This window comes from Mixophyes fleayi, chromosome 9 (assembly GCF_038048845.1).
Source record: "Mixophyes fleayi isolate aMixFle1 chromosome 9, aMixFle1.hap1, whole genome shotgun sequence".
In the NCBI taxonomy this organism is placed as follows: domain Eukaryota; kingdom Metazoa; phylum Chordata; class Amphibia; order Anura; family Limnodynastidae; genus Mixophyes; species Mixophyes fleayi.
In genome coordinates, this window is record NC_134410.1 from 46,024,467 (window position 1) to 46,039,965 (window position 15,499).

The 15,499-nt window shown below is 41.7% G+C and overlaps 1 protein-coding gene across 2 annotated transcripts in view; it reads right to left on the bottom strand.

Annotated features, from left to right (window-relative positions):
• Positions 1-390: 390 nt before the first annotated feature.
• NRK (Nik related kinase) overlaps positions 391-15,499 on the bottom strand; it is a 184,988-nt gene continuing 169,879 nt past the window's right edge. For both annotated transcript variants that reach the window (XM_075184270.1, XM_075184269.1), the window contains one exon: positions 391-8,828. In XM_075184270.1, coding sequence (XP_075040371.1) covers positions 8,745-8,828 — 84 coding nt within the window. In that variant the 3' untranslated portion in view covers positions 391-8,744. The remainder of the gene's footprint in view (positions 8,829-15,499) is intronic.

Sequence of the window (15,499 nt, forward strand, 5' to 3'; positions counted from 1 at the left end):
AGACTTTCCCAAAGCCTTCAAATCTTTACAAGCTCTCTGCAAACCCGTCTCTTTATTAGAGCTTACCCTACTCCCACCAATACTACTCACACTAATGCACCCTCACAACTGTCTCCACTCTGAGCCACACTCAGGGCCGGTGCTAGGGTCCACGAAGCCCTAGGCATTTTAAAAAAAGCGCTGCCCCCCCGCCCCCGCAAAAAACGCCGCCCCCCCGCAAAAATCGCCGCCCACCTCCCTTCTCCCTCCTCTCCCTCCTCTCCTTACCTTGTCTCACCACCGCCGCCTCTCTGCTCTGTCTCCTCCCCTCCACTCACTGACGTGAGTGGAGGGGAGGAGACGGAGCAGAGAGGCGGCGGTGGTGACAAAATAGCCTCTTCCCACCCTCCCCGTCCATCTGAATGCTGTGCGGCGGCCGTGACAGATATGGTCAGCGGTCGCCGCACAGTTTTAAAGTATTTTAGAATACTGTGGCGCCCTCCAGGCGCCCTCCAGAGCCCGGCGCCCTAAGCAAGTGCCAAACCTTGCTTAATGGGAGCGCCGGGCCTGGCCACACTTGATGCTCTTGTTTCAGCTGTGCACTCTTCCATTTATAATGTAAGCTCTCTCATGAGCAGGGCCCCTTGTTTTCATGTCTGCATACATTTTGTCTTATATGTTACTGTTTTATGTATGTCCTGTTTTCCCCACTGTACAGTGCTGTGGAGCACTGTGGCTTACAAATCTGCAATAATAATAATAATAATATCTTCCTGACAACCACATCCAAAAAATGCATAGGACTACACCTGTATGTAAAATTAATCGCATCAGACTTGTTGATACCATCCAATAATTCTACAAACATTTACCTGCCCTGTCCCTAAAATTAGTAAATCAATGTAACCTGTAAGAAGGGTTTCATGATGCTTCCAGATTATTGAAGAACATATTTCTAACAGATCTCTGACATAAATCCATTGTCATAAGAAAGTTCTACATTGAGTCCACTGCGCAGCCTGACAGTTGAAGATAGAAGGCATAGTCAAACCAGAAAAAATACCCAGTGAGCATGAACTCAAGCAAATAAATCAAGTTGTGGACCTTGGTAATACTTGTTACCACTGAAAACTTGTCTTGTAGTAGATAATCACTGATGAAGTAGTATACTAGTGTACAAATTGCACACATCAATCTGTGCTGTAGACAATTATCAGGAATTGAAGGAAGTGCCTGCAGTTTTAACAGAAGATTTGTTGTTATTATTATCGCCCTTCCAGATTAACTAAGCACTAGTGAACCTTAAGGACTGAATATAGTAATGGTTTTATTGGGAAATGTTGGCTCTAGGCAGCACATAATTTCTGATTAAAATCAACAGCTAATTTCAACAAATTGTCCAGTTCCATATTAAAGGTCATTGTAGGATCCCTGATAGTCTCTTGTATACTGCACTGTCAGCCAGTTGTCTTTGTATTCCACCTCTATATTCATCAATGTTTTGAATAACCAGCCCTCCTCCTTGGTCCACCGGATGGATGTTGATATCCAGGTGGCTACTTAAATTTTGTAAAGCCTTCCTTTCCTCGAGTCAAATTCTTTTGGATAACTTGTGTTTCAGCTATGACTTTTTCTCATACTGCCACTTTAAGAGTTTTGTATTGTTATTGGTTCATTCCATTACTGTAGATCAAATTGTGACTTTACTCAAAACTGCATGGTATATGTCTCAAAAGACTCAACTTCACAGGATTATTATCAAAATGCTCATTGAGTGTAAGTTTCCATTTCAATCTATGTTGATCTTTACTCCAATGGAGCTCATGATGTACATTAGTAGGGACAGAAGATAATCCCTTGCTTTAACCCTATGTTCATTTTGTGTAGGGTTCTAGAACATAAATTGTTAATCTTCATTTCTACTAGTCCTCCTCCCCAAAGGGATCTTCTATGTAGTGGCCATATCCTTGGAATCTGGACATATATTTGCAGTCAGCAAATGCAACGCTCTGTTTGTAACAAGCTTACCTCCATACATGACCTCTTCCTCTCAAACAACCTCAACATTCTGGCAATAACTGAAACCTGGATTACACAAATCAGGCACTGCCTCACCTGCAGCCCTTTCACATGGCAGCCTCCATTTTACCCAAACCCCCAGACCTGAAGGCAGACAAGATAGTGGGGTTGGACTACTTTTCTCCCCACAGTGCACATTCACAGTTCTACCAAATGTCCCATCACTTACGTTCACATCTTTTGAAGTACATGCTATTCATATGCTATGAGTGTTGCTGTGATCTATCACCCCCTTTCCCCCTCTTGGATCATCACCTTATCGGTTACATGCTAACCCCCACTACTTAAACTTCTCCGCTGTCAAACTCTACCAAGCCTCCTCATACCCGCAGAAATCTTAACTCTTTTAATCAAAAACAGTTTTCCACCTCTCTCCAATAGTTTCTTTCCCCAATCTCTACATTCTCCTCCCCTGATATGGCAGTACCTCATTTTCACCAAACCCTAGCAACAGCCCTCGATCAAGTGGCTTCAGCGAATATTCATACTACACATCAACTTCGATGTTGGCTGTGACACACTATATCATGAAATCTTAAAAATCTTTCTGGTAAAGCAGAACATCACTGGCATAAATCTCATACTGCTAATGATTTCTTCACATATATTTTTATCTACCACTCCTATCGAAATGTTCTGGACACTGCAAAACAAACATACTACCAATCTCTCATCTATGCTCAGGCTTCTAACCCCAAATGCCTGTTTTAACATAATTTCTTCTCAATCCTCCACCCCAAACCTTCCATCTAGTATCAGTGCCCAGGATCTTGCTTCCTACTTCAAGAACAAGATTGATACGATCAGACTACAAATGGTATCATCTTCCTCGACAAGCAATCAGCTCAATTCCTTCCCAGCACCCTCTGACACCCTCTCTTCAGTTGATCTCACAAATGAAGATGAAGTCTCTACTCTCTTCTTATCTTCATACTCTACTTCGTGTTGTCTTGATCCTATACCCTCACAAATTTGTAGATTCTTGTCTACTGTGCTCATTCCACCTCTAACTAAAATCTGTAATATCTCTGTCTCTACTGGTATCTTCCCCGTCATTATACAAGCACACAGTGATTACTCCTATTCTGATAAAACAAAATTCTGACCCCCAAACTCTCTCAAATTACCATCCCATCTTCAGCACCCATGCCCCTCCAAGCTTCTAGAGAGACTTGCCTACACTCGCCTCACACACTTCCTTTCTGCAAACAATCTTTTGGATCCTCTACAGTCTGGCTTTCATTCTCAACACTCCACAGAAACTGCGTTGACTAAGGTTGTCAATTATTTGATCCCAGCTAAAACTAAAGGTCATTACTCTCTTCTAATTCTCCTGGATCTCTCTGCTGCATTTGACACTGTTTTGATCACTCTCTTCTCATACAAACACTACAGTCCCTTGGTTTTCAAGACACTGTGCTATCCTGGTTCTCATCCTACCTATCTAATCACTCTTTCAGTGTTAATTTCTCTGAATCCACTTCTACTCCACTACCTTTATCAGTTGGAGTACCACAAGACTCAGTGATAGGTCCTCTGCTGCTATCTATCTATACCACTTCTATTGGAAAACTAATAAGCTCCTTTGGATTTCAGAATTATCGGGTGATATACACATTTATCTATCCTCTCCTGATCTCTCACCATCTGTGTTGTCCCTGCTTTACTGACGGTTTTTCTGGCATTTCATCTTGGATGTTCTCTCGCCAACTAAAACTCAATCTTTCAAAAACAGAGTTAATGATATTCCCACCTGCCAACAGAAGTTACCCACCTGACTTTTCTATTTCTGTTGACATGACATAAATCCCACCCTGCAAGCTCGCTGCCTAGGTGTGATCCTTAACTCAGAACTATCCTTTGTTCCCCACATCAACTCATGTCTAAATCATGTTACATACAGCTAAAAAATACATTTCCAGAATATGCACATACCTCACACAAGACAATGCAAACACCTTAATTCATGCACTCATCGTCTCCTTCATCGACTAGCAATTCCCTCCTTACTGGTCTTCCCCAAAACAGACTCTCACGCCTACGATCTATTGTGCAAATCATTCTTCCTCTGCTGAACTACCCTGTCAGTCTCTACATTGGTTACCATTTTTCACCAAATCCAATATAAAATATTCTACTAACCTACAAAGCCATTAACAAAACTGCACTAACATACATCTCCTTACTTGTCTCAAAATATCTCCCAACTTGACAACTTCGTTCTCTACAAGATTTACGTCTCTCCTCCATTCTCATCACATTCTCCTATTGCCATTTACAGGACTTTTTTCGAGCTGCACCCACTCTATGGAATTCCCTCCCTTGCATAATAAGACTTTCTTCTGGTCTAGAAACCTTCAAGTGTTCTCTGAAAACCCACCTCTTCAGGCAAGCTTATAATATTCCTCAACCACCTTCTTCACCTCACTAAGTTATCCGATTACCACCCTTTACACAATTCACACAAGAAAACAGCACTTTGACCCCCTAACCAACATTGCTGTGTGACTGGATCATTTAGCATACTAATCACTTTTTATCTTTGCAGTCTGGCTGGACCGAAATGCAATATGTAGTTTTAACCTCATGTATACAACTCCAATTGCCCCATAGATTGTAAGCTTGCAAGCAGAGCCTTCTCACCTCTTTGTCTATATTACCTAAGTATTGTGTATTACTACGTTTGTCCCCAAATGTAAATGCTACAGAATTTGGTGCGCTATATAAATAAATCTTGATGAGGATTATGAAATGTGCACACAGAGAAAGATACTAATAAGATATTTCCTTGTGCGCTTCTCTGTATAGAATATCTTTCGCCTCGATGTTCTATATAAAAAGTAAACACTGCATATCGGTTTAAACGTAGGTGTGAACTAAAAGCCAACAGAGCTAATTATGTTACTAATAGATGCCCTAAAGCAATGAGAAACAGTGCCTGCTGCATCTGAAAAAACAGGGAACACTGAGGATCGTGATTGCCCCCTGTTTCTCATTTTGTTTTTAAATTCTGATAGGTATTATGAGATTGCCACTGCCGGATGATTTTTCATACTTTTACATGTATTATGAGATTTACTTGAATAATGGGTAACGCTGTATCGCAAGGGAACAGTATGAATCGCGACTTCAGGCTGATTTTTAACTGCTGACAGGTATTATGAGGGATTATGTAAATGATATAGAGGTATTTGTACAGATGAGTAAGGTTTAGGATCAAGGGAATAAAGATTTTCTTAGAATGGTTGATAAGTTAAAGTGAGTAGAAATGATTTTAGGTATGCATTTTGCTACTATAGATCGGAACAAAACAGAAATGTTCAAGATGTGTAGGTGTAAAAGATGACTTTCAAAAAAGTGAGACTAAATAAATTGGATAACATGGCATATTTTAAGAAGTGTTTAAGTATGCCTAGTATAATGAAATAAAGTTTATACTGAAGTCGATAACAGTATATGGAGCTAATGAATGAGATAATTTGTACATGTGTGTGAATAATCGAATGACCCTATAAAAACGTGTCTGTTTTACTATGGGGCCACGCCTCCTGACGAAGTCTGTTCGATGAAACGCGTAGAGGGATTGTCTCAGTGTCAGTGATTATATGACTGTAACTCCAAGCTGGATATGTGTGGAAATAAATGAACGGAGATTCAACTTATTGCTGTGATATGTGCATATATATTTTATTTCTGATACATGTTGAATCTGCATTACTTTTAATAAAACCATGCAAGAGCCCCCGTATGTTTGATTTTTTAGATATACCATTTGGTATTCACATCCAAATTGGAGGAAGGGTTTAGGATTTACTGCTGTTTAATATGTAGCCCCCTCTTTTTCAAAGGACCAAAAGCATTGGACAATTGACTCAAAAGTTATTTCATGGACAGGTGTGGTCTATTCCTTTGTTTATTTATTTATTTATCAATTACGCAGTCAAAAGGTCTGGAGGTGATTCCAAGTGTGGCATTGCATTTGCGAACTGTTGCTGTGAACCACAACCAATCTGTCAGAGAGACAGGGTTAACCTTAGCAGTGGCCAAACCAGCCGTTTGGTACATTCTGAGATAAAGAACACACTAGTGAGTTTGCAAACACAAAAAGGCCTGGACGTCCACGGAAGATATCAGTGGTGGATGATCGCAGGATCCTTTCCATGGTAAAGAAAATCCCCTTTACAACAAGCAGCCAAGTGAAGAACACTCTCCAGGAGGAAGGCATACATATCATTATCCAAGTCTACCATAAAGAGAAGATTTAATGAGAGCAAATACAGAGGGCTCATCACAAGGTGCAAACCATTCATAGGCCTCAAGAATAGAAAGGCCAGATTAGACTTTGCCTAAAACATCTAAAAACGTCAGCCCAGTTGCAAAACAGCATTCTTTGGACAGATAAAACCAAGATCAACTTGTACCAGAATGATGGGAAGAAACAAGTATGGAGAAGGCTTGGAATGGCTCATGACCCGAAGCATACCACATTATCTGTAAAACACAGTGGAGGCAGTGCATGGCATGAGCATGCATGGCTTCTAATGGCATTGGGTCAAAAAAAAAAAAAAGCATAAATAAAGCATCTGCACAGGTTTCCCCTACTATGCACTGACTTGACTCTTTCTGCCATCTGTAACACCACATTTGATAAACCTAAGGATCAATAATCCCTACTTCAAGTACAGTTTGCAATAACTGCTGTGTGTATGAGACCTTATAGAGAAATAGAAGACAGTAAAGAAGGGCCAGACTAAAAACAGAGTAGGAGAGTGTACTCTCCAATCAGCAATAGCGTTAGCATCAATCAAAGCACTGTATGGCTGGCTATTCCTTTGGTGGACCACTACAGAGTCTCATATCCCCAAAAACACACACACCCGTCCCCGAAAGCAGAAAATCAGCACCTGCTAGTAACTTAACTTGTGGCCATATGAATTACTAATGCTATGGTTGCTTTTCATTCATTGAAATTTAGCAGCCAGTCAGAGGTCAATAAATGAAAAAGAGCTGATAATCTTTGACAATTCAGATTACAGATACTGAGTGCATGTAGCAGGCTGGTCCCTTGAAGCAGCAGCACATGATCGGATGAGCATTCAGGGCTCCTTTGTAAACCAGCACTGGACTATACTGTATACTGGACATGGGGCTTGTATTACCAGTGGCCATGCATCAAAGATATAACTGACTGCCTTCACAGTCATTTAATGGACAGCTGTGTGACCAACCTTTACAAATCCTATATTGTAGATTTGTGTGGTTTTTTTTGTCCTTAAACCAGAACTAAATAAAGTATAATAAATCTCTATATTAAAATCTATTAAAGTGGAATCCGTGCATGGCATTAAATGTAATAAATGGATAATATAACATGTATTAGTTCTAAAATCCCAGTCATTGCTGACTGCAAAGAAATGAGGGAAATATGGCAGCGTTCAGTAAACAATATATGCAATAGTATTCAGATAATTATAACCTACTATAATTTTTTGAAATGTTATCTAATTTTTAAACATTAGGTTCCATTTAATCTTATGTTGAAATTAAACACAGCATATGCATAAAACAGAATCATAACACAAATTCATCAAAATTCTTATAGCATGTAAAATAGAAATGTCTTGATGTATTATTTATAAGGTAAATTAATTCAAGTGTCATGACATATCTGTCTGATGAATGACTCCCATAGAATAACGTAAGATGAGGCATAAACTAAATATACTCCTAAATTGGGCTCACACTGGCTGTAAACCATATAAGTATTACCTATAAATCTCTATAAGGTTAAAGGCCTTAAATATGCCCTTCTAAAACATGTATATATATAATCTTTCTAATCAAGAATGAACAATGTCCCTCAGATTCGTTATTTTGATTATATTAGTTTTATCTTAAATTGCTGTTCTATGTCATGTTAGAATTCCATGAAATGCCTTTACAATAGCAAAGTAACTTAATCTACATACATAAAATTAATTAATTTTTCATGCTTTCCTCTGATAACTAAAATGTCACTCAAACTATATTACAGATATATTTTACATTGCAGAATATAAGGTTTCTATATTTCAATAGAATTCCCTGTCCTTCAAGTAAGATTTATATTACAGTGTCAGTGGAGCATGATCCAATTCTGAGGCAAAAGTGCAATTTCACGGAGTTCTGTTGCTATCCAGAATACACAGTTTCTTAAATTATTGGTAACAATACACTGATGGCCAAAAAAAAAAAAAATGAGTAACCGATCTGATGTTAAGGAATATGAGCTATATTACTGTGAAAAATATCCATGTACTGTACCAGTAAAATATATGTAATGTTTGTTTTCTTAATTATAGACACAAACATTTATAACCTGATCTATTGAAGTAGATATTTCTTCTGCAACTGTCAAAAAAACCACAACTCCCAACGTTGCTTTGTCAGCTATAGTGGTTTAACAATGGATCTTATATAACATTAAAATGATATATGTGCAAAATTCATGCTACAAATAGTAGACATAACCCTACTGAAACAATGTAATGCTACATGTGTATCTGGTTCGTGTTCACCCAACAAGTGCCTCCGACACAACCAAGAAGCAGCACCAACACTGGTACGTTTTTGGTTTATAGTGCACATTAATTCCAAAGCGTCTGACAGTCACTTTATTTTAAGTTCCTCCAGAGCCATAACCTTGTTTACCAGTTGAATAGAGCGTTTTGTCCAAGAGTCATGAAGTATATTTGACTGCTGCCACCAGACTGTATCGAAGCGAAAAATACCTAAAAAAGAAATGATATACCATAGTAAGAAAATAGCACAGTGGTCAGTGGTGGGCAACCTGATACACTTCAGGGGGCGCATAGTGCGACCCTCTAAGCTCCAAAATTGCCGCACATTACCCTTCATTTCAGAAGTAAGTTACAACAACAATACATTTACTCAAAGAAAGATAATAATAGGAATAGGTTCTGATAATTATATCCAGTATACGCCAAGGAGAAGCTGTGCTGAGCAGTCCACACATGCAGAATAAGAACAGACGTTTACAATGATATCTTACATGCAGGGCCGGATTAACCATAGGGCTAACTGGGCTACAGCCCAGGGGCCTATGGCATCCAGGGGGCCCTTGAAAGTGCTCAGCAGCAGTATTGATCAGTCGGGGGCGGGGGCGCCCTCGGCGCGATCAGTGCTGCTGAGCACTTTCACTGCGGTCCTTCCCCGGCGAGCTGTAGTCTCCTTACTGAGGAGATCTCGTGAGTCTCACTCTCACGAGATCTCCTCAGTAAAGAGTGTACAGCGCGCCGGAGAAGGAGGTAAGTGCTGGGGGGGCGGGCAGCTCGGATAACGGGGCGGGGGCCCTCACGGGGGAATGGAGGCCCCCTTAGCCCATGGGCCTCCATTCCCATAATCCGGCACTGCTTACATGCAGAAAAACAAGGGTGGTTCTGTGCAGTTTAAGAACAGATACTGAAAATTATACCCAGGCTGTACAACTGTACCTTCCTACAGTCCCAAGTCTAGTGAACAGTCCCAGCAGTCAGGAGTTTTACCCCTACTGTTGGAATGTTGTGTTATGTCCCACTTAGTGCTGCTCTGAACAGAAGCAGCAGTGAATGGGTGCCAGTGGTAATGGAGAAGTGGCTTCAGGAAAGACAAATACCTTAAAATAAATCATATTCATAATTAATCTTTTTAATTATTGGGGTGTAATAGAATTTGCAACTTTTTCCGCTTTTTTCGTCACGTCGAATAACACAGCATCCATGACTTCGCTGATGTTCTTAAGCGGCATCTTGCTATTCAACCTTGTTAAACATTTGCCTAGTACCACTAGAACCATAGAAAGGGAGTCCTATTTAATATGCCAACGTATCCTAAATACAAGTCCGTGAGAGCTACTCAAGTGACTCTTTTGTTTGACCTGGTTCTATACCACAAAAGTATCTCTAGACCTCTGCGTCAATTACACCATTATGTGGTAATCTCTAAATAAACACATCTATCATCAACTTCATCATAATGTATTAGAAATATCGACAAACCATTCATTCATCATTTCTCTCAGTTATCATAAACATAAGGACAACCACATAGTACAAAATGTTGTGCTTCACAAATATAACTTTGAGATGATATATATGGTACATAACATCCTTACATACAGTACATATACTACAGTATAGTTTAACTGGTAAGATGAGATTTTATAAGGTATTATTAATCCACTCTCAGCTATGCTCTTTCACCTTACAACATTCATAAATGTAAAAGTAAAAGTCACCATATAATGATAGACTGTGAAATATCTGACATCTCAAGTTCAGATGTTTGTACTCAGCTATATTGCCTATTGGCCAGGGAGGCTCCTTCATTAGTCTTAAGGCGCTATTTATTAAAGTCTCTCTTCTGTTCCATTGGTGACAGGTGAACGGATAATAGAAAAGCTCGCATCACTGATGGCATTTGTACACTGCTGTCAAAAGCATTGCCATGTCTTTGCTCTGTAATCAGTCTTGCGTGGACACTTATGTGCATTGTACAGACACCTCGTCTATCCATAGAGATCAATTACATCTATGAGAGCTTTAATCTCTCTACCATGCACCTCTCAAAAATGAAACAGATGAAAGATTGAATTAACCAACTCTTGTGTGCACAGGACTTAAATTGATGGTCACTTAGGCTCATCTACAAACAAGCCACACAGCAGTGCAAATAGTCTTTTGTGATGTCACACATCTACGTTTGTATCACTACACCCAATTTTATGGATAAGTGCATCGATTTGCAAGCCAAGAAGGTAAAGTCTGAAAGGTGCAAAAGTTTTCACTGTTCATTGTCCAATGGGAGCAGTAGGGCACAGACTGGGGTTAGGAACACTAGTGTTCCTAGTTGTGCTCTTAATTGAAAAAAATGAGATTTTAATTTGTGAAACAGGATTATTTAAATGAGCTGGCAGGTTTGGAGAAGGCACATCAGGGAGACATTGCCCATTTTACAGTTATGCACACAGCCTGTCCTCCCTGCAAAAGGCCTTGAATTTTCCTGCTAGTCAGCAATGCCAGACAACCAAACTCGTCCCTATTCTTTCCATGGTAAAATGTGTTTCAAGGCCAGTGTTGGCTAACCTGTGACACTCCAGATGTTGTGAAACTACAAGTCCCAGCATACCCTTCCAGCAATAAGCTGCTATATCTTGGCAAAGCATGCTGGGACTTGCAGTTTCACAACTCCTGGAGTGTCACAGGTTAGCCAACACTGTTCTAGGAACACTTTGATAATAAACCTTCAAACACATGCAATAAAGAGAGTCTCTCATTGTCATGATTCATTTAAGACTTAAATTGGCATAAACTGAGCAGTATTTTAGAAGAAAACCCTCGATGAAGAATTTCCTGTTATTTGAGAAATGCTGGGTTTGTCAGTTTCCCCCTCTAGGAGTAGGTCTTTATAAATTCATCACAATAATAATAAAAGAAAGTCTAACCGTTCCACCTGATTAGAGCTGTCTCTGTGAGATGCAGTACTTCTCTAAGGCCATGTGATGGGACAATTACCAAGTCACAGTAGTGTTCATATGGTGACAGGGTTATCAGCTTGTCATATTTGTTGGGCAAATCCTGTGTGTGTTTCCCAAGGCATGCAGAGCATGCTAAGCACAGTGTCCATACTCGGTATGTCCAATTACAGGCAATCAAATCATCACCCCTAAAAATATGTAGTGGTGCAGAAACTTCATACTGGCATTAACACTTTGCTTAAACCATTCTTTAAAAGTGTGGGAGCAAAGATATTGCAGCTGCTAAGAAGCCATACGACGGTTATAAGCTTAACATCTATATCTCAGTTTTTATATAATGTACATTAAAGTGTCTAAAAATAACTCCGAATATAGCAGATCAGAACCGGATTTACACCTCATGGGGCCCTAGGCAAGATATTGGTTCCCCCCCTCCCCCCCTGAAACAATCCATAGCACTATATTTTTTTAGCATAGCATATACTTCATTAGTTAAGTAGAAGGGTAAGCGCCGCACATCCCACTGCTCCTCCTGCATCACCATGCGGCCCCTCATTATAGTCCCTCTCATCACACATGGGCCCTATCTTCCCAGCACCTTTGCCCCGTCTGTGCCCAGCACCTTCACACATGCCCCCTCTCTGCCCAGCACCTTTACACAAGGCCCCTCTCTGCCCAGCACCTTCACACATGGCCCCTCTCTGCCCAGCACCTTCACACATGCCCCCTCTCTGCCCAGCACCTTCACACATGCCCCCTCTCTGCCCTGCACCTTCACACATGGCCCCTATCTGCCCAGCACCTTTGCCCCCTCTCTTCCCAGCACCTTCACACATGCCCCTTCTCTGCCCAGCACCTTCACACATGCCCCCTCTCTGCCCAGCACCTTCACATATGCCCCCTCTCTGCCCAGCACCTTCACACATGCCCCCTCTCTGCCCAGCACCTTCACACATGCCCCCTCTCTGCCCTGCACCTTCACACATGGCCCCTCCTACACTGCAGCTTCAATCTCACACACACTAGCTCTCCCTCACAGTACCCCTTCCTCAGTGCCGTAACTAGCCATTTTAGTGCCCTGGGCGAGACAGGGAACCGGCGCCCCCCATCTAAGTGGGAGTGTCAATTGTCGGGTGGGTGTGGTCAACCTACTGTGGGGGCGTGGCTAGCACTTTACAAGTTCTAGACCGCACTGAAACCCCCTCCCTCTCCATTATTCTTGGTCTGGCTTTGTAAGGATCTTTATGTAATAAGCCTCCATAGAATCAAAGTACTTTAAATGCAGCTATCACATGCTAGCTGTATAAAAAAATTAATTGGTTATTGAAATAAAACTCACTGAAACAAATTAAAACATAAATGTAATGGTACCATCTGTATCACACTGCCCCTTCATCCCACTGTGCTCTCCATAACAGTTTCTCCTTTATCACACCGTGCCATGGAGCCATCTCTATCATTGTGCCCCCTTGTCACCATCACACTAAATATATATATATATATATATATATATATATATATATATATATATATATAACACAAAACAAATGGGAGGGGGCGCCAAATAGTATAATACTGTATATAAAAATACAGAAAGGTGTACCAAAAGTCAGAATCTTAACCACTAAATAGGTATAGACACTCAGGTAATAATAGTGGATCAACAGGAAGAAGGAAATGAGGAACCACTCTAGAACACCAGCGCCGTGCCAATATAATATGCGTACCAGATAAAAGATCTTTAAAGCTTATCTGTAGGTATAACCGGTATCTTCACCTATCAAGTTGAGCCTTATTACCCCATGGGAATAGCAGATGCTTCATACAATGTTGAAAGGTTCCGGAACTGGCACCTCATATATACTCAGTAGTATTCAGGATAATGGAGAGGAAGAAACTCACATAGTGTAATGCTGTATAGCAATACATTTATTACATAAATAATGTGGATGTGCACTTACATAAAAAATATATATATATACACACACATGTACACACACACATACAATATAAAGAGCCTCCTGTTGTCCGCCATACCTTACAGAGAGCATTCCTGTGACCGCCATACCTTACAGAGAACATTCCTGTGACCGCCATACTAAACAGAGAGCATTCCTGTGACCGCCATACTATACAGAGAGCATTCCTATGACCACCATACTATACAGAGAGCATTCCTGTGACCGCCATACCATACAGAGAGCATTCCTGTGACCTCCATACTATACAGAGAGCATTCCTGTGACCTCCATACTATACAGAGAGCATTCCTGTGACCACCATACTATACAGAGAGCATTCCTATGACCACCATACTATACAGAGAGGATTCCTATGATCACCATACAATACAGAGAGCATTCCTATGACCACCATACTATACAGAGAGCATTCTTGTGACTGCAATACAGATAAATACCTCACCTGAAATTAATAGACTCCACCATTAAATTAAAAAGCCCCATCAATAAATTAAATTGACCCACCAGCACCCCACAAATAAACTAGTACCCATTAAATAATTAGCCCCGCCTAAACGTCACCATTAAATTAATAGCCTACCTCCCACCCATGTACTAAGACACCCAACCTCCCTACCCTCATATCACACATTATATTAATACATACCCCCCTTCCCTCACACATTATGGCAGCATACCCCCCCTTCCCTCATAAAGCATAGCAGCATCCTCCCCTCCCTAATAGCAAGATGCAGCACACATTCCCCCCCTCCCTAATAGCAGCACACATTCCCCCCCTCCCTAATAGCAGCACACATTCCCCCCCTCCCTAATAGCAGCACACATTCCCCCCCTCCCTAATAGCAGCACACATTCCCCCCTCCCTAATAGCAGCACACATTCCCCCCCTCCCCCCCTCCATAATTGCAGCTTACATTCCCCCCCTGCCTCCCTCCATAATTTCAGCTTACATTCCCCCCCCCTTGCCTCCATCCATAATTGCAGCTTACATTCCCCCCTCCCCTTGCCTCCATCCATAATTGCAGCTTACATTCCCCCCTCCCCTTGCCTCCATCCATAATTGCAGCTTACATTCCCCCCCCCTTACCTCCATCCATAATTGCAGCTTACATCCCCCCCTCCCCTCCATAATTGCAGCTTACATCTCCTCCATAATTGCAGCTTACATCTCCTCCATAATTGCAGCTTACATCTCCTCCATAATTGCAGCTTACATCCCCCTTCCCCTGCTTTGAAACTTACCTCCTGTCCAGCCGTCGCTGCCTGGCTCCTCTCTGCTTCTCTGCTCCTCTGCTGCCTAGCAACGTCATGACATCAGACGCTGAGGCAGAGGGCAGAGTTCAGAAGGGGGTGGAGCCGGGTGCCGGCCGCCATCTTGGATGCGCCGGGCGGCCGGCAGTCTGAATCTGAGGTCTGTTTAATTTTATTTTTTTTCTTTTCACTGCTCACACAGAAGTCGGTGCGGGCGGCCACTGCGCCCCCTTGGGACTGCGCCCGGGGCGGCGGCACCGCCCGCACCGGCCTCGTTACGGCTCTGCCCTTCCTCTTACCATTTTCTACTTCTTGTGACTCCAGGAACAGACAGAAATGCTGCAGCTCCTGCACACTGACTACATAGAGTTCCAGCACCCCGCCTAACACTGTGTACCATGTGACTGCAGCTGCGGTCACATGACCCTGCTACCATAACACCAGCCCCTCCCGCGACTTGTCCCCCACCCCAATCTGATCCTCCTGAGAGCCGCTAGGCCCTAGGCAGGTGCCTAGGTTGCCTAGCGGTAAATCCGGCCCTGGGCAGATGCATACACTTACTGGTTTTGATAAATGGGACAAGTGCATTACGGAGTGTCAGATATACTGTAGATAAACTCTACACAGATGTATTCAAAATATCACTCATTAAGGAGGTGATCTAACCATGATATCAGACAGCACTTTCTGGTGA